We start from the raw sequence: 16559 nt of genomic DNA on the forward strand, positions 1-16559 counted from the left end.
AACTGTTAACCAGCATGAATGAAGTTTACTTTAAAAGTCCTGAATCACTGTCAGGCATGAGGGCTTTGTGACATGAAAATGACCCCCTGCTATCTAATAACCTCATCTGAGCAGACAATAATAAGCTGTTATAATAATTGAGCGATGTTGACCATGAGACTTTTTTAATTTACCATTGCTTGCCTTACTCAGCTGTTGAATCCTGGAGAATAAATATGCAACATAAACACTTACAACATATGCCAGGCCCTTCTCGTTGATCTCCCCAGCTACGGTGCCCATTGGGCCCCGTTAATAAAGGGTCCTGGCAGGTCGCCTCAGCTGGCACCTAGCTGCTGACTAAGAAGTGGTTTGGACAAGGGCAATCTGACTGTTTAATTAAAACAAAGCATCGCAAAGGCCAATGTAGGGTGTTGACATGATGTGATTTCTGCCTGGTGCTCTGAATATCAAAGTGAAGAAATGGTGGGAGTAACCTATAGCTCTCTTAAGGCAGCCAAATTCCTCGCCATCTAATTAGTGAAGCGCACGAATGGATGAACGAGATTCCCTACAGACTATCTAGCGAAACCACAGCCAAGGGAACAAGCTTGGCAGAAACAACAGGGAAAGTAGACCTGGTTGAGCTTGACTCTAGTATGATACTGTGAGAAGTTTGAGGAAAAGAAAAAAGTCTGAAAATGAAGAAAATTTTAAAATACCACAAAGTTTGGTGAAAAACTTCTCTTTCTCTTTTTGGAGGATAACTACTTAACTACTAACTAAACTAACACTGTACATCTTAATGAGAGATGAGACATAATGGACTTTTTTTCAACTTTTGAAAAAAAAATATGTGAATTGTGAGACTGCCTGCCATGAAATTTGCAATTAAGATCGGTCATTGGCTGATGGAGGAGCTTATAATTTTGTATCTACTAAGCCAAAAGTTCCATCTGAGCAAAAAAAATGTAAATCTCAATTACAAGAGCTGCTCACGTCTGAGATGAAATGTTCCCAATTTGTGATTTCTTAACTAATCTTCATGTTACGAGCGCATCCCGGATATGTTATCACTCAACACAATCACTTCAGCGGTTTCAACAACAAACGCTATCACAGCCATTAAGAACAAAGCGAAACACAAATTAAATTTTGAAAAATGACTTTGGTGACACTCTCCAGACGGAAGCTGATGTGACATTAAAATGGCCTTCAAAGGTCTCTTGGCTCAGATGTGGTGCACTTAATTGCCTGGAGGGGATCTTTTCTTTGTACTGTAATGAAGGCTGCTGCAAGAGCACATCCGAGGAAATGGCAGAGTGGAGAAAAAGGAGGGAATCTTGACTGTGGTCACTGTGCTACAATTAGACAGAATAAGGCAGGATAAGCAGGGGTACAGTAAGAGCCTGGATGCTGCTTGTACATCTAACATTCAAAAACAATTGAAAGTGGGACTGGAGATGAGCAGAAAGTTGGAAGTTAGCCGTTATTCCCTGCAGTTAAAAATCAATGACCATATTCTAATACTCATACTTTATGTTGTCCTCTGGTCAATGTTGAGGTATAATTTCATTTAAATTAGGCCTATTGACCATAATTTCCCAAAGTATGTGTAAAACATGTGGTAAAAAGTTAGAATCAAGTTGGCTAAAAAGGTCTAACAAAGATATATATATAAGCTTTAAAAAAGTTGCACGGTCAAAGTGAGGACAACAGGAGGGGTAAGATGAGGTGCATAGGAGGCAGTGTCCAAAATAGCCAAATACATCCTGACTGTAAAGACAGCGATAACTAAAAAACTGATAAGATTATTGTAGCTTCTAGAGTCCAATACTAAGGATACAACAGAAAGCAGTAGTAGTATTACATATTAAACATGCTGTACGTATGATTATTTTGTATTGGAAACATGTTTACTGGGTGATAATAGGTATGCATAATAATAGGTATGGGGATAATAGGTATAACATATAGTATTTTAATGTTATGAGTTCATAGTGGTAGAAGAAACTGCACATAAAAATCAGGTGCTTTAGAGTTCAGGGTTCCGTATTGGTCACTCTTTTGCTCAAGGACACAGAGAGAAGGAAAAGAATAAAATAAAAATAAGAAGCAGCAATACTATAAAGCAGTGAAGAAGATGGAACTGGAGACGATAAGGACTGGAACAGGAGGGGAGGACAGCTTGGAAGGACTGAAGCTGTAAACAAAAGAGAAGAGAGCTTGAAAACAAGGACAAAGATGATTCATTCAGAATACCTTTGAACATTAAAGTAACAGAAGAGCTTTGTTGGTGGTTTCTCTCTTGGTCAGTTTTTATCTGCTAAAATTGAAAAGAAACTTTTTCTCACTTTTTTTGTGAGTTTGAGCTTTTGACCTGCGACTGGCAACCAGCCCTGCAGCTTTCAAGACTCTAAAGTGTAACAGATAAGAACTTTGGGTTAGAGAACAGGAATAGAAATGTACTTTTGTTCATTTATAATTGGATTTGAACTATTTATTCACTTTTACTTACATCATTTATGAGTTCTTGAGCCATTGTGTTTGACTAATTAAATAAACATTGTTTCCACTGTTTTTTATTATTTAATTTATGATTAGTCAGTTTGTGACGTCTTGATATGCGTATCTGTAATCATCAATGCAGGTTTCAAATAGAAGTTACGGAAGGTTTTATATGTTATATCGAATTATAAGAGATAATCCATTCAAATTTAAAGAGTTACGTCTTTGAATGACGTCAAACTACAGATGCTGTGTGTCTAATTCAGGCACTGAGAAGTCAAATTATTTCTGTTGTTCACACAACTCAGAATATAACATTCCCTGGAAGGCTAAACTATATTTGCAGCCTAAATCACTCCCAACAACCACAACAGCAGTTCCATTTCAAAGAGAGCTCTTGTTAACTAGAGAGACAACATAGTAGCTTGGAGTCTGGCCAGCAGGGAGCAGGATATGCGGGGAAGCAAAGAGAGAGAGAGAGACAGAGAAAGAGAGAGAGACTCGGAGAGGTAGACGGTAAAGCGGTGAGTACGAATGTCTTATAATCCCAGACTGTTTTAATTAGAGTCCTGTACCGTTTACTGCTGACAGGATAATTCTTATCCACCTTACAGCCAGGGCTGGACTGGGCTCCTGTGTGGAGGAGACGTACACAATAATACTCTGAACACAAAGTCATTGAGCTGTTAAATCTACATCAGGGGTTGTTCACCCAACCTAGGCTTGTTTGTGGTTATATAAAAGAAATACACGACAACTGAGAAGAGTATACAACTTAGCGATATAACACGGGCATGAGCTGCCTTTTTAAGACCAGATCTATGAGTGTTAACAGTTGAACAGAGGATATGTTACTGTGGTCTGTCTTCAATGAAACACAGGGACCCAGGGGCCGGTTTGGAAATGTCAGATCAATTCTATATATACCGGCTGCCAGCTCCTCCTCCTCTTCGCTCATCCCTGTGTGATCGAACTCCTGTTGAGAGCAGCGGTAGAAGTGGTGGATTTTTTTTTTTTCCTAGGGTTTATCCTGAATCTACTGTGTTACCAAGGTCGAGTGAGAGGATGTACAGTGCCATTTTCTCAGCGTGGTCCGTCGAGGTTTGGTTTGAAAATTGTAGGTCAACAGCATTAGTTAAAAAAAAAGGGCTTCAGATGAAAGATGAAAGAGTGGGAATGTAGTGACGCAAAAGAAATAAAAAAAGAACTGCTTCCAAATCTGCATGATTCTCCTACACAAAGATGGGGAGAATAAAGGATGAAGCAGAAGAACTAGAACTAAAAGAAAGAACTCAAATCAATGTGTTACTGTATGGTTGCAAGGATATCATCGTCCAACACAAAGGTGTAATTGTACAGCCAAACATCCACCATGGTGCTGTTGAATATAAAGTAACATGCAATTAGAAACACTGGATTTTTACAAAAGTGGCCAATTTGAGTGGAAACTCCAAAATGATGACTCAGATGTAATCACGGGTGTATATATCTGTGTAGGCATCATCCGATAAGGCCAAGGTCTCCAATTGGTTTTCATGTCACATCAAAAGTGCTATTTAACAGCTTTAGTTATATTTAGAAGTTATATAAAATAGTTTAGATTTCTACAATCTTTCCATGTACTGCATCAATCAATCAATTACTACAATGAGTAATATGGACATGAAGTGCAAAAATAGCAAAGATACATTCAGGTTATTTAGAAACAGAGTCACTATTACACAGTTTATCCACCAGAGAGCAACAACACATTTGTTCTCTACTGAAACATGTCTCACTTATTGTATATCTTGGTCAATTCTTCAATAACTTAATTAAAAGTGATTTTTATTAAAAAAGGTTTTTATATGGTGTGTGTGTTTATATTAAAAATAGATACATCAGCCAATATTTAGTTTTCAATTTTTTTTTTAAACTAACATAGATATTAATATTAAATCAGCCTTGTCAGACTCAGACTGACATCAATCAACCAAATGGAGATAGTAGGCATATATTTGAGGTTGGGCTTAGCTTACTGTTTAAATGAACAAAAATGTAAATATACAGTATGAATATAATCACCTATCTGTATAGAATTCTATAAAAGGACCAAACTGTTAGAATCATTTTATTTTGTGACTGAATGACTGACTGCTAATCTCTCAGTTGGATTGCTGTCTGCACGCAGCGTGGTGGAGGCACACCACGAGTTGTCAAAGCGCTCCATAAAAACCCCCACTGATGTCCCATTTATCCCATCATCAATAATAGAGTATAATAACAGAGTGCGATGTGAGGGACTTTTGCCTCCTATTTTATCTCAACAGTGCCAAACCCACTATTTAACTATTCAAAATGTAAAGCAGCTGACACGGCGCCAATCTAATATCATTCAGCTCTCCGCGCGGGGCTGCAGCTGACCTCCAGTTCCACTCTGAACTCGGGCCACAAAAAAAAAAAGCAGCAGCGGTATCAGTTTCTATGTGTACACACAGGCATGCTAATGTGTGACACCTACAGGCGAAGACAGGAACAGCTGCTACCTTTCTGATACTTGCCACCTGCAGGGAAGACCGTCATAACTTTGTGTGTAGACTGTTTTCTAAAAATGGAGCTGATATTCTTTTTCTTTTTTTTTTCTCCCCACACAGGGTGAGACGAAGACAAAGAGGCGAGACGTAATGAGAGAGACTGCAGAGATCTGAGGACCTGAGCAGGTGTTGAACAAAGAGATGGAACACAGAGTTGGAAAGCCGCGGGGGCACGACAGAGACAGAACCAAAGACAACGGGGAGTGACCTGTGTGCCACCGCAGACACATGGAGAGCAAGAGGCTGTAGCACAAAGTCAGTGGGTGATGAAGTACACAAAGCTGCCCCAAGTAAAATACCATGCACAGCAGTATTATCAGTACATCATTGTCTATTTGATAATGTTTCACTTCTGCAGGTTTTCACACCTTCTGTTCATGCTACAGTAATACACAAATGGTCCTTCCTTCTTTGCAGTACTGTACTAACACAACTTCCTGTTACTTTAGTCATCAACATCTGAGATATTCAAAAGTATAAAAAAGTAGAAGTGACAGAACTAGAGTCATAGTTCTAGAGCAGGGGTCTCCAAACTATCTTCTATCGGCTTGACTCATTTCATCAACTGATCTCAGTCTTGGTTGAATCATTGTGTTTTTGATTGATTGGAGCAAACACCTGCACCTGGATATGCCTATTCTAAAGGAACTAACCTTTGGTGGTGACAGTCTTGGAAGTGAGCTCCAGACTCTCGATGTCCTCGGATCCGATGTTGTCTAAGGTGATGGTCAGCTGCTGGGTCTCTCCATTGAAAAGCTGGACGGACACGCTGCTGGACAGTTCCTCTTTGGACATGGGCTGAGTTGTGTGAGCTGACCTGTGTGGGTGTGAAGAAGACGAATGACTATTAGCTTGAAGATGTAGACTTCTTTAACATTCTTTGGAGGTCTTTTTTTATTGCTCCTTCTTGGACTAATTTGACATTATTTGCCAAAGAATGAAAGTATTCGATGCACTATAGAACATGATGTGGTTTGCACACACAGTTGAATCGTACTTCTATTATAATGCGGTTGCTTTGACGAACAGACCTTCAGGCATTAATCAACCTCTGAAGTGTGAAAGCAGTGTTTAAAACACAGTGCTGTCATGTTTTGATGAAGGTGATCAATGCTTTTTACAATCTCATTTGCTGGAACTTGAATTGGATTTTGTTGATGGCTTTTTCTCCACAGTGGGGAGTCCTGCTGAGAGCACTGCTACCCACAGCAGGGAGTCCTGCTTTCAATGATTAGTGGGGTTTGCCATCAAAGTTTGTTAGAATTGTAGTTTAAGTGTTTAACACTGGCAAACTAACTATGGCTGCTTTAGACTGTTAATACAAGTTTAGGTGCTACATCTGACCTGGGATAAATGAGAAAAGTTTGATCTACACTGGCTACATTTATATGTTAAGAATAGTCAGATGGATTGTTCACAGTATTGTTAAAGGACTCTGTATACAAACACTTTTTCATTCAAGTGAATGGAAAGGTTTATCCAATCTTCTGACTGGTACTTCACATTAGATTTAGATAAGTTCTCCAGTAAACAGTAAAAAATGCACACTAGACTCTAAAACAGCAAACATAAACAGCAAACATAATGGTCTTTTAGAGAGTACATCCACACTGTATCAAAACTAAACTGCTGCTCAGCTCTTTGTTGTGTCCTGTTGCATTTCTGGCCACATATCAATCAGTCATATCACAAGAAAGTGTTTCCATTAGCTGTCAAAATGAGAAACAGCTGCAGGTTTAGAGTTATGAAAAGTGTTTTTGTGAAGTCATGCAGCAAAAGGGAATAGGTGAGATTATGAAAGATATATGTGGATGTTCTCTACAACTTCATCATACCTCATTATGCATGCACGCTCAGTATTGTAACTTTAATAAGGCAACAAACTACTGCATGCAGGCTAGAATTATAATGCTGAAACTTTTTTTTCTTGAGCCTGACAGCAGGTCAACACAGAAATAACCCTTCAAAATGTCATTAACATGCTGAGAAGATATCATAGAAAAATTACGGAAAACTTTTTAAAAAATCAAACCATCAAACATTGCTTGCAATATAAGCAGATATTTCTATCATGTTAGCTCTGACAATAAAACAGAAAAGTAGGTGAAGGCGTAGATCTATCTTCTGAGCTTTTAAAAATGTAATGAATAATTAAAACTAATGCTTTAACACTGCTGTTAGTTATGTGAGAATGATATGCTGGAAGTGCTGCGGTTTCCTGCTGGAGGCGAGAAGATATGAGAGCTTGGAGAAAGTCGATGAGGCACTTCTTCGACTTACGTCAGAGCTGAAGGTCTACCTGTGGACCCAGTGAGAGGACTCAACAGACCACATATTATAGTTTTATTCTCTTTTGCCTCATGTGTATGCTCCACTACTCTCCCAACACTAGAGAATAAAAAGATTTTCCACATCAAAAGCTTCTGAAGTGCTGTACTTACAGGCATGACCTAAATAGCAGATTTTTGCAGCAGCTCTGCTGTCAGGATGATTTACAACACTTCAACATCGTGCGTTACCTCTTATTTTCTAGTAGTAATTTAACCCATCATTTCTCCTCTTGTGCTTGCTACAGTACCTGTGGCGAGTTGAAAAATGTACGTCACCTTATAGGATGTACATGTAAACAAATTCATCCGCGACACTGATGATTGAGTTTCCAAAAGTGCAGCTATTACTGTCAAGAGAAAAACTGCCCTGTCATGAATATCATCAGTTTTGTGAAGTACAGGTCAAAGTTTCCCTCCGTCTGGTGTGTTAGAATAAAAAGTTACACAGTCAACTGTTTGTGTTTGGTTTGATGTGTGTTAGAAGTTGTTTGAGGTACTGTGACAGAGCCTGTGCAGCATTCAGAATAGTAACAGTGATACAATAATTACAGTTACAAAGACAGTTAATCGTATTCATCGTGAAATTGTCCCAAGGGAAATCATTGATTCACAAAATGCCTACAGTTTTAATTTACTTTATTTTAGATGTGCTTTATTGAATATCCGCTTTCTATCTCCTCAACACCCTACTATGCTTCTAATGGTGCCTATAATCTATAGAAAGGCAGTCGAGTTAAAATCTGTTTAATGAATTGAAAGGTTGGGTCCACAGGCCTGGGCCTGACCTAAGTTTTTATGTAGGTGTGACTCGGCGAGTTTGTATGACAGGATGAACAAGAGATTTAATACTCAATAGAAGACTATATAGTCAGGGTCACAATAAAATGAATATATGATTGCTATCAAACTGTAGTAAATACTGACTGTGACTTCGGGTCCATTTGGCCCAACTCAAAGACAATTAAATAGGATTTCTGAGTGAGTCTGTGCATATATCTAAGGTGTATATATGAATTATGTATATTCAAGAGTGTTTTTTATTTTTATTTTACTCATTTATTCCTGTAGTTCTATTTATAACCTGTTTTCATCTAGCACCTTTCAGGAAGCTGTACCTCTAGCCTTGTATTGCCATTCAATGAAAGTAAAGGCATTCTATTCCATTTAAACCATTTTGCAGTAAACACATTGAGATTGAATCTTGATAACTGTGTCTCTAACTGCACAGGTTTAACTTGTGTTCTTTATACTGCATCATACACAATAGACTCTGTTGCACATTTACCTTTTGCTACCAGTCAGGAAATTGACTATGAACACTATCCAAGTGCGGTGCAGTCAGCGAGCAGTGGGATAGTGACACATCTTTCATTGTGTTGGCTCTGTTCTCCAGCACAATGGATTTGAAATGAAACAATGACTGTGAAGTTAAAGTGCTGACTTTCAGTTTTAATGGTGTTTGAGGATGTTCACATAAATAGTGGGGGAACAGTGTAGGACGCACTGGACAGTTTTTTTAAATTATCTTTATGGCCAAACTATGGAATGTTCTTGACGTCTGACCTCACTTCAACTCAGCATGTGTTTCAATAACTAAAAGGCCCAAGTTAAGCCAAAGGGAACAAACACAAGTGATGACAAAGAGTTTGCAACCAAAAGTGAATCATTATAATAAGTTTATATTCATTTGTTAGGGTATTCATTCCTGCACTTTTCATTGGATGTGGATATAAACATATATTGCTACTCTCTAGCATGCTGTCTTTTTTTTGTTTTATATATTTTTGTATAATATCATGGGTTTATATAACTATATTGGGGGATTTTACTGTGTTAATTGTGGACTCCAGGAAAAGTAGCTGTTGTCCAGCTCAATGGCTAATGTGTTAGGGTTCCTAATAAAGTAAACTAAACTAAACTAAACTAAACTCTCAAATTTAAGCTGAAGGTCAACTCTCGAATGTTACAGTCACTGCCTGACTTTATATCCAACATCACAGTTTATGGATTGCACAGTAAACTTACTATTCCAGCAACTAGCTCACCAAATCACAATGTAGGCATTCTCAAAACTGAATAATCACCACCATGAGTATGACATCTTTGCTTAGTATAATGAGGATGAGGTTATGATTGTAGGGGTGCAGAGTTTCTGACCGTGGTAAAGACGTGCTGAGCTGGAGACGAGGCAGCGCAGGAATGACCTCCACCAAACAGCCACTCGTCTTCACACTAGGCAGGCCCTCTAACAGGCAATCACTGGTCACACCAAACACCGACGTTTGGTAACCTGAGTTCAAATGCAGAACAGAGAAGGATGTGTTAGAGTCAAGATCTAAGCTAAAAACAGTTTGTTTTTATGTGATAGAAGAGGTCGTATCAAATTTAACCAGCTCATTATGATGTGCAATATCAGAGTGCTGGAATGTTTTTTTGACTCACCATTGACAGTGATGTTGCCAGCTGTTCGTGGGACGCCAACCAGGGTGACGGGGTAGAGCCCAGACTCTGCAGGCAGGGACAGTGCAGCAGGCAGGGATTCAAACTCAACTCCAGAGGTCAGCAAACCCTGAACACAAGGTAAAATAGGATGGACGGTGATCAACATAGAAGCAAAAAGATAAACTTTCAAAGTGCACACATAAAGGACATGCAGAGGAAAGTTAAGGAATACAAAAAAAAAGATGATGCATAGTTGTATGATTCTCCAGTGAAGGATCAGAGTTAATAACTGTTTCATATGATCCATCATCTTAATCCACCCGTGATGACCTGAAGATTATAATGTAATCAGCATTAGATCGCCATTTCAATAGGAGACAATTGTTCTCCATTTAATAGCCACTTGAACTACACATACCTGAGAAGTGAAAATAAAGTCTGGCCATCCAAAGTGTCATTTTGAGCACTCTAATTAAAGCCTTTGATGGGACTAAAAATTAAGAAATACCATTTATATGAAATAAAGCTTGAAGGATAATAATTATTCCACTAACTTGAGCCTTATTTTTTACAATTTTTAGCATCCTTTTGATCAGCTATTGATTACATTGTACACACCAAAGTAATTGCTAATATCTGGGAACACAGCCAGACAATGAGACAGGTTTGTATTTCATAAGAAGACACAACACTGTGACATCATAGCAATTAATTAGTACAGTGTTATTATTATCATCACCAAGGACAGCAAAAGCTAAATGGTATTGACAAGAGCTATGACACTGTTTACATAAAAGTAAACTTTTTTGCTTATTATACTGAAGAGAAACTAGAGCCGAGGCTGATGACAATGTCATTAGTTTTGCAGAGATTTGGCCATAAACCAAATTACTGGACCAATTTTGACCTACGGTTGGCACTAGATGAAAAGGGAGAAGATGACCAAAGATTTCACAATTCATCCTGAGGGGAATATAAATGAGTATAAACAAGTGAAAAAGTCAAATGATCACGAAAATCAGTGGAATATATCATCTTGTAACCATGAATCCATCCAGTAGCTGTTGATAGATGTATTTCACTGGATTACAGAAAACTTGACATGCTGGTCCAAGTTTTTAGTGGAAAAGTCAGTGGATCACTAATTCTATGAGTTCATCATCTGGTGACCATGACCGTGTGTACAAATTGAGACCATTTCAGTTTCAATCCAGACCAAAGTGGTGCTATAAAGGTCATTATTTATAAAACGATGAAGCGACAAAGTTCAACCAAAACACTGGTCTCTTCCTCTTCTTCAGTTTTCTTCTCCACCATGGCACTCACAGACCACTAAATGTCAGAATAGGTAACCACTCATCTGCATCCCTCATCCTGAACACAGTTGTTTCACAGTCCAGCCCTTTTCACTCTTTTTACCTACGATTTCACCCCCGACTCCAGCACTATAGTGACGTTTACTGATGACATCACTGAGACTCATAACCAACATAGACGATACTCACTACAGACAGGAGATCCAACATCTGGCTGGGTGGTGTTCAGACAATAACCTGGTCCAGAACACCAGTAAAACAAAGGAGATCAGTGACTTTAGGGGACCCAGGAAGATTAACCCACCACTGCACATAAACTGTCAAGAGATGGATATAGTGGATAACATCACATTCCTGGCAATCCACACAACTCAGATGGTCCCCTTAACACCCCCCAACTGGTAAAGAAAGCACAAGAGGCTTTTCTTCCATAAGAAACTTAAACAAGCTGATCTCTACTCTAAGCTGCTGGTCAACTTTTACAAAAAAACACCAGAGAAAGCATCTTCTGTCAATGTGTCACAGTGCAGTATGCCAGCTGCACAGCAGAGACTAGGAACAACTTGGCCCGGGTGATAAAGACAGCACAGAGGATTGTGGGAGCTGTGCTCCCGGACCTGGATGCTGTGTATGCCGGCTGCCTACAGAGGAAAGCCAGCAACATCAGCAAGGACACAACACACCCAGGACACTGTCTGTTTGTTCCCTTGCCATCGGGTGGAAGATACCACGCTATCAAAACCCGGACTAGCAGGCTGAGAAACAGCTTCTTCCCTAGAGCTGTAGCCTCCATCAGCCCCCACCACCACCACCACCACCACCACCACACACAAACACTTGCCAATAACTGCTGAGGACTAACTGGTGCAATATGGAAAGTGATATATACATTATCTACATGTCTCCCATGAACTATTCTATTGTATCACTATTTTGAACTTTTAGAAGCTGCTGCTATCTTTTATGGTCTCATTATGGTCAACATTTTGGCTACCCCCCTTATTCAATACCCCTTTTATCTGTACTAAATGTTGTGTGTTGTTTTTATCTTGTTTTTTGCTGTTTCACATTGTCTATTAATGGTGGGCGGAACAAGATTTTGTCTTGCATGCATACAATGACATTTAAGTATCTAAATTGCTGACATCCATACATTTATGAGATGTTTACTGAGTGGAATGATGAACTTTAACTCTGGATTTAGTACATCTATTTCAGCAGTTTTTGTTTTCTTGTTCATGTGTGCATGGCACAGTGGAAATTTACCTTGGCAAGACTATCTCATATAAATCTAGCTGACTCAACAGCCACTACTTGTGTACTACATGTCAGCAAGACCGAGAATAGCATGTTTGCCGGCTGTTACAGCCTGTAACATCAACTGCAGGTCCTCAGTATTTTATGATGAAAAACAATGCGATCCTTTGAAAAGAAGAAGCCTTTTCTTACCAGACACTAAAGCAGCTTTCAAGTTTCCTTTGAATGCATAGCCATGCCCCATCTGACTGACTGTATTTACATTCCCAGTACACACTGCTTGCTTGCATGAGGCAGACTGAGGTGACGTAATGACTGCATCAATCCCTAACAGCAGACACTACCTCACTAGAGGGAAGGCTGCTGAAGAGCTTGAGCCTCTGAGGTGCCATGGCTGTGATTTAAACTCTACTGGCTTTCACTTCGGGAGATTATACACACGTTATTGGATAGCAGAAATATCACTGTTAACCTATTGGAAATAGTTCATTTGCATTTAGACTTGAAAAGGTTAATTAGCCTGTTTCACTAACAATAACGATTAGAGCATGTGCAAAGTGAATTGTATCGTTTGAGCTGGTGTGCATTGACTTCATTCTGCAACAATGACCATGTGCAGTTAACCTTTTGTTTTGCTTTGAGTAATTGTATGAAATGATAATGGTACTATTATTATTTCTGTGTTTGCACTGGAACGAACTGGAACTGCACATCTGAAAACAAGTCATGCAGAAACAACATAGGTTCCCAAGATAATACTTTCACTTATTCATTTTTTATTTAGTCTGCTTTAAAAATTTCAATGCTACTCCTGGAATATGAAAATAAAGGCACAGTTTTAAGTAGTTTCTGATTTTAGAAAAAGCAAATAAATATCCATTTTCTTTTTTTTTTTTGTGGCTAGAATGACAGAAGCATCTGGCAGTGACCCCTTTGAAAATGAAAAGGGTTGTGGGTAAAAAGTGCTACTTTAATAGAAAATCAATAAAGCACAAAGCAAAGCTGGGTATTAGTGCTGAAGTCGTGTGGTGACTGAGAAAGAGGGCTTGTCTTGCCAAACTACGAGGTCACCTTGGTAACGGAAGATGGAAAAGTGACCTAGTGCGTTTGTTTGTTTTCGCAGTGTGTTTCTGTTGGCTGGTTTATGTTCGGTGGATAGATGGTTGCTTGGGTCTAACAGCAGTCACTTTGTCTGGGTTACAGAGGAGCTCTTGGCAGCTTGCGTCACCCTGTCTGTCTTTACCTGCGTGACTCTACTACACCACCTGAAGCTCCCAGCTGCCGTGGAGCTGTTAAGGCCTTCAGTCTCCATCTGTGACCTGATCAATTCAGCTGTAGGTGGGAGGAGTTAATGGCATCCTCGTCACTATTTGACCCCTGTCTGTTTGATTGTTTCGCTTCACGGCAACTTTGCAAACTGGCAGCTGTTTATATAGCAAGAAGAAACTCTTTGAACTTAAACAGTCATTTGGGCTGTACCCATGAATGAGATAAGAGACCTGAATACCTCGTTTCGAGACGCTCCACCCATTATTGTAATGAAAATTGCCCTGAGAGCACATACATCAACAATAGTTTGTCAGGCTTCTGTGCTCTTGGGCCCATGGAACACGCCCCCAAAACATAATATACTGATATGACTCTTCATGACTTCATATAAATTAAAAGTACAGTGGTGTGTTTATTTCTCCTAAACAAATTGGAAAAGGAAAAGGAGGCACTCAAGTGGTAACAAGAAGAAAAAAAATCACATTATGTCTTTATCATTTTGCTTCTTGTTTTTTTTAAATTAGTGTACTGACAAAGCTGCAGACACACCGAACAAAGACTTCACATAAAGACGTGTTAGTAGTCCATTATTTATAGACAAAAGGTGATCAAAACATGACGTGTTTCTTTGGCTTTTTTTAAATCACTGGAGTGCTGCCTTTTTCTTGAAATTGTTTTGGCTCGTTTTTTGGTTTCTTTTGGAAACGACTGGCTCAAATTGTGTGTTAGAGACACTCAAAAACAGTTCTTCAGCTGTTTTTTTAAATAATGTTTTTGTGAAGAAAAGGCCTTGTGATCATTATACTACATTTTTTCATGATTAATTAATCTGTTGATCACTTTCACTAGATAAGGGTCATAAATTAGTAAAAAGGAAAAAAAACTACTGAAAGTTTCTAAAGCAAGAGCTGACATGTTAAAATGTCTTGTCCAAAATCCAAATATATTTAATTTAAAACCATATTTTTTCACAAATAATCACATTTGATAAACTAGAACAAACAAATGCCTCTAAATTTGCTTCATAAATTACTTAAATAATGAATTGATCATTAGAAAGACTTTTCTGTTGACTAACACATCAGTAAGTCATTTGAGCATTTCCTTCAGCTCCCCACAGCAAGCAGGTTTACAACCAAAGACTTTACAAATGTCCAAAATATCTACTGTTAGTCAGTCCAGCTTCCACTTAATAAAAAAACGTACCTTTATTTTGAAGACACTTTGTAATTTGCTTTTAAGTTCTTAATCATTCCTTCTAACTGAATAAGAATTTCAGCTCAATATTCAAGGTGATCTAAAGTATATTTGTAGGCTTGAATTGTTCTCAGTTGCAGTCACAGTTTGTAATTTGGGAAGATGACATTTATCAGACACAATATCACTTTAGCTTTAACACACACACACACACAAACAAACGCACACACGGAGACAACCAGCCGGTGATTACTCCTCCAGTTTAAACACTTGCCAGATGTTCCTAACTGGAGCTCATCCGCATTTCCTGCATCTATCACAGCGTGAGCCGTTATCAGACGATGCAGGGCGGCTAAATCAACCAGCAAGACCTGTCCAAGTCCATTTGGCATCCTCTCCGCTACAATTAAGAGGCCACTGTCTCCGTTCACACTCTGCCACGAAACTTTCACGGCAATTTGTTCTCGACTTTCTCAATAATTGCAGGCAGCATCACTTTTGACAGGTAGTACATTGCGTGAGATGCTGTGTGTGCTGCTGATATCTAGCAGCTGAGAGTAGGCCTCTCCCTGCTGGCTTTTCATTGAGCCTGTTGATTGATTTGCATTTCAAGGTTGTCCCACATCACTGCGTTCATAAACATACACAGCAGTGAGCAGAAAGAAAAGCAATTTATTTGGTAATCTTTTGCACCCTTGAACCTGATAAAGTGGCTCAACTAGTCTGCATGTGAGTGTGTGTACATTTGAAAAGGAGAGGGAAGGGAGTGACAAACGACATAAATTAGAGATGGATGTTGCAGAAGTGCGGGTCTGTGCTACAGTTGGATGTCCTTTAATGAGGAAACGTTCTGAACTTACAAAGCTGCCATCACCGAGCGGCTATTAAACAATACAATTAAAATACTCCATGATGTCAGGTGGCTCTTTTCAAACTTTATTCTCCACAGGGAAGTAGAGTGAATGGTCTTGTGCTCACCTCAATATGGAAGCTATCTGGACTGACAAGAGGGTGTGTGAAACCATAAAAGTAATAGCACCAACGGGGGGGTTGTGTGCCTGCCCCTACTGATGTTTTCTTATTGTCAGGAGTGAGAAGAGTTTGTTCTCACCATCCCAAACAATCATTACGGTATTAAACTGTCAAAAAAGCTTTTAAGGGACCTTAATTGGGCTATCAAGGATAACCACAAAGCATTATCACTTGCCCTGTTGCACTTGGTATGTGGGTGCTGAGGGACTGTTTGTATTACAATTGCAGAGACCATGTGAGGAACCTCCTGTTCTCACAAAGCAGTGGACACATATTCAAACATTTTGATTCTCTTCTATTACACATGTATTACAGAGCATGAAAAGTTTAGGTGTCATAAATTTCACTAACCATGTTCTCCACTCGAAGTTCGTAAGGCATGGGGTTGTAGACCATGAGCTGCACCTCACAGACATCTCCTTGAACCCATTGGAAGTCTAGAAAAACATGAGAATAAGATGTTATAGGTATGAAATTACATTTGTTATTAATTACCTAAGAGGAAATACATCTTTAGGATACACTGCTATTAACGATCATGTATGTGGACACATGCTTTTGATGACTTTTTAGTTTGGAGCGTCATCTTTGTCAAAATGGGGTGTCTACATTCCCTGCAATGCAATTTGATTCAATTCAATCAACTGTTCGGATTT

At 39.0% G+C, this 16559-nt stretch overlaps 1 protein-coding gene across 2 annotated transcripts in view; it reads right to left on the minus strand.

The window, feature by feature from the left end:
- trappc9 (trafficking protein particle complex subunit 9) overlaps window positions 1-16559 on the minus strand; it is a 211984-nt gene that overhangs the window by 154660 nt on the left and 40765 nt on the right. For both annotated transcript variants that reach the window (XM_053333925.1, XM_053333924.1), the window contains 4 exons: window positions 16255-16340; window positions 9833-9959; window positions 9548-9680; window positions 5714-5877 (listed from right to left, as the gene is read on the minus strand). In XM_053333925.1, coding sequence (XP_053189900.1) covers window positions 5714-5877; window positions 9548-9680; window positions 9833-9959; window positions 16255-16340 — 510 coding nt within the window. The remainder of the gene's footprint in view (window positions 1-5713; window positions 5878-9547; window positions 9681-9832; window positions 9960-16254; window positions 16341-16559) is intronic.

Source organism: Scomber japonicus, chromosome 15, assembly GCF_027409825.1.
Source record: "Scomber japonicus isolate fScoJap1 chromosome 15, fScoJap1.pri, whole genome shotgun sequence".
Lineage (NCBI taxonomy): Eukaryota > Metazoa > Chordata > Actinopteri > Scombriformes > Scombridae > Scomber > Scomber japonicus.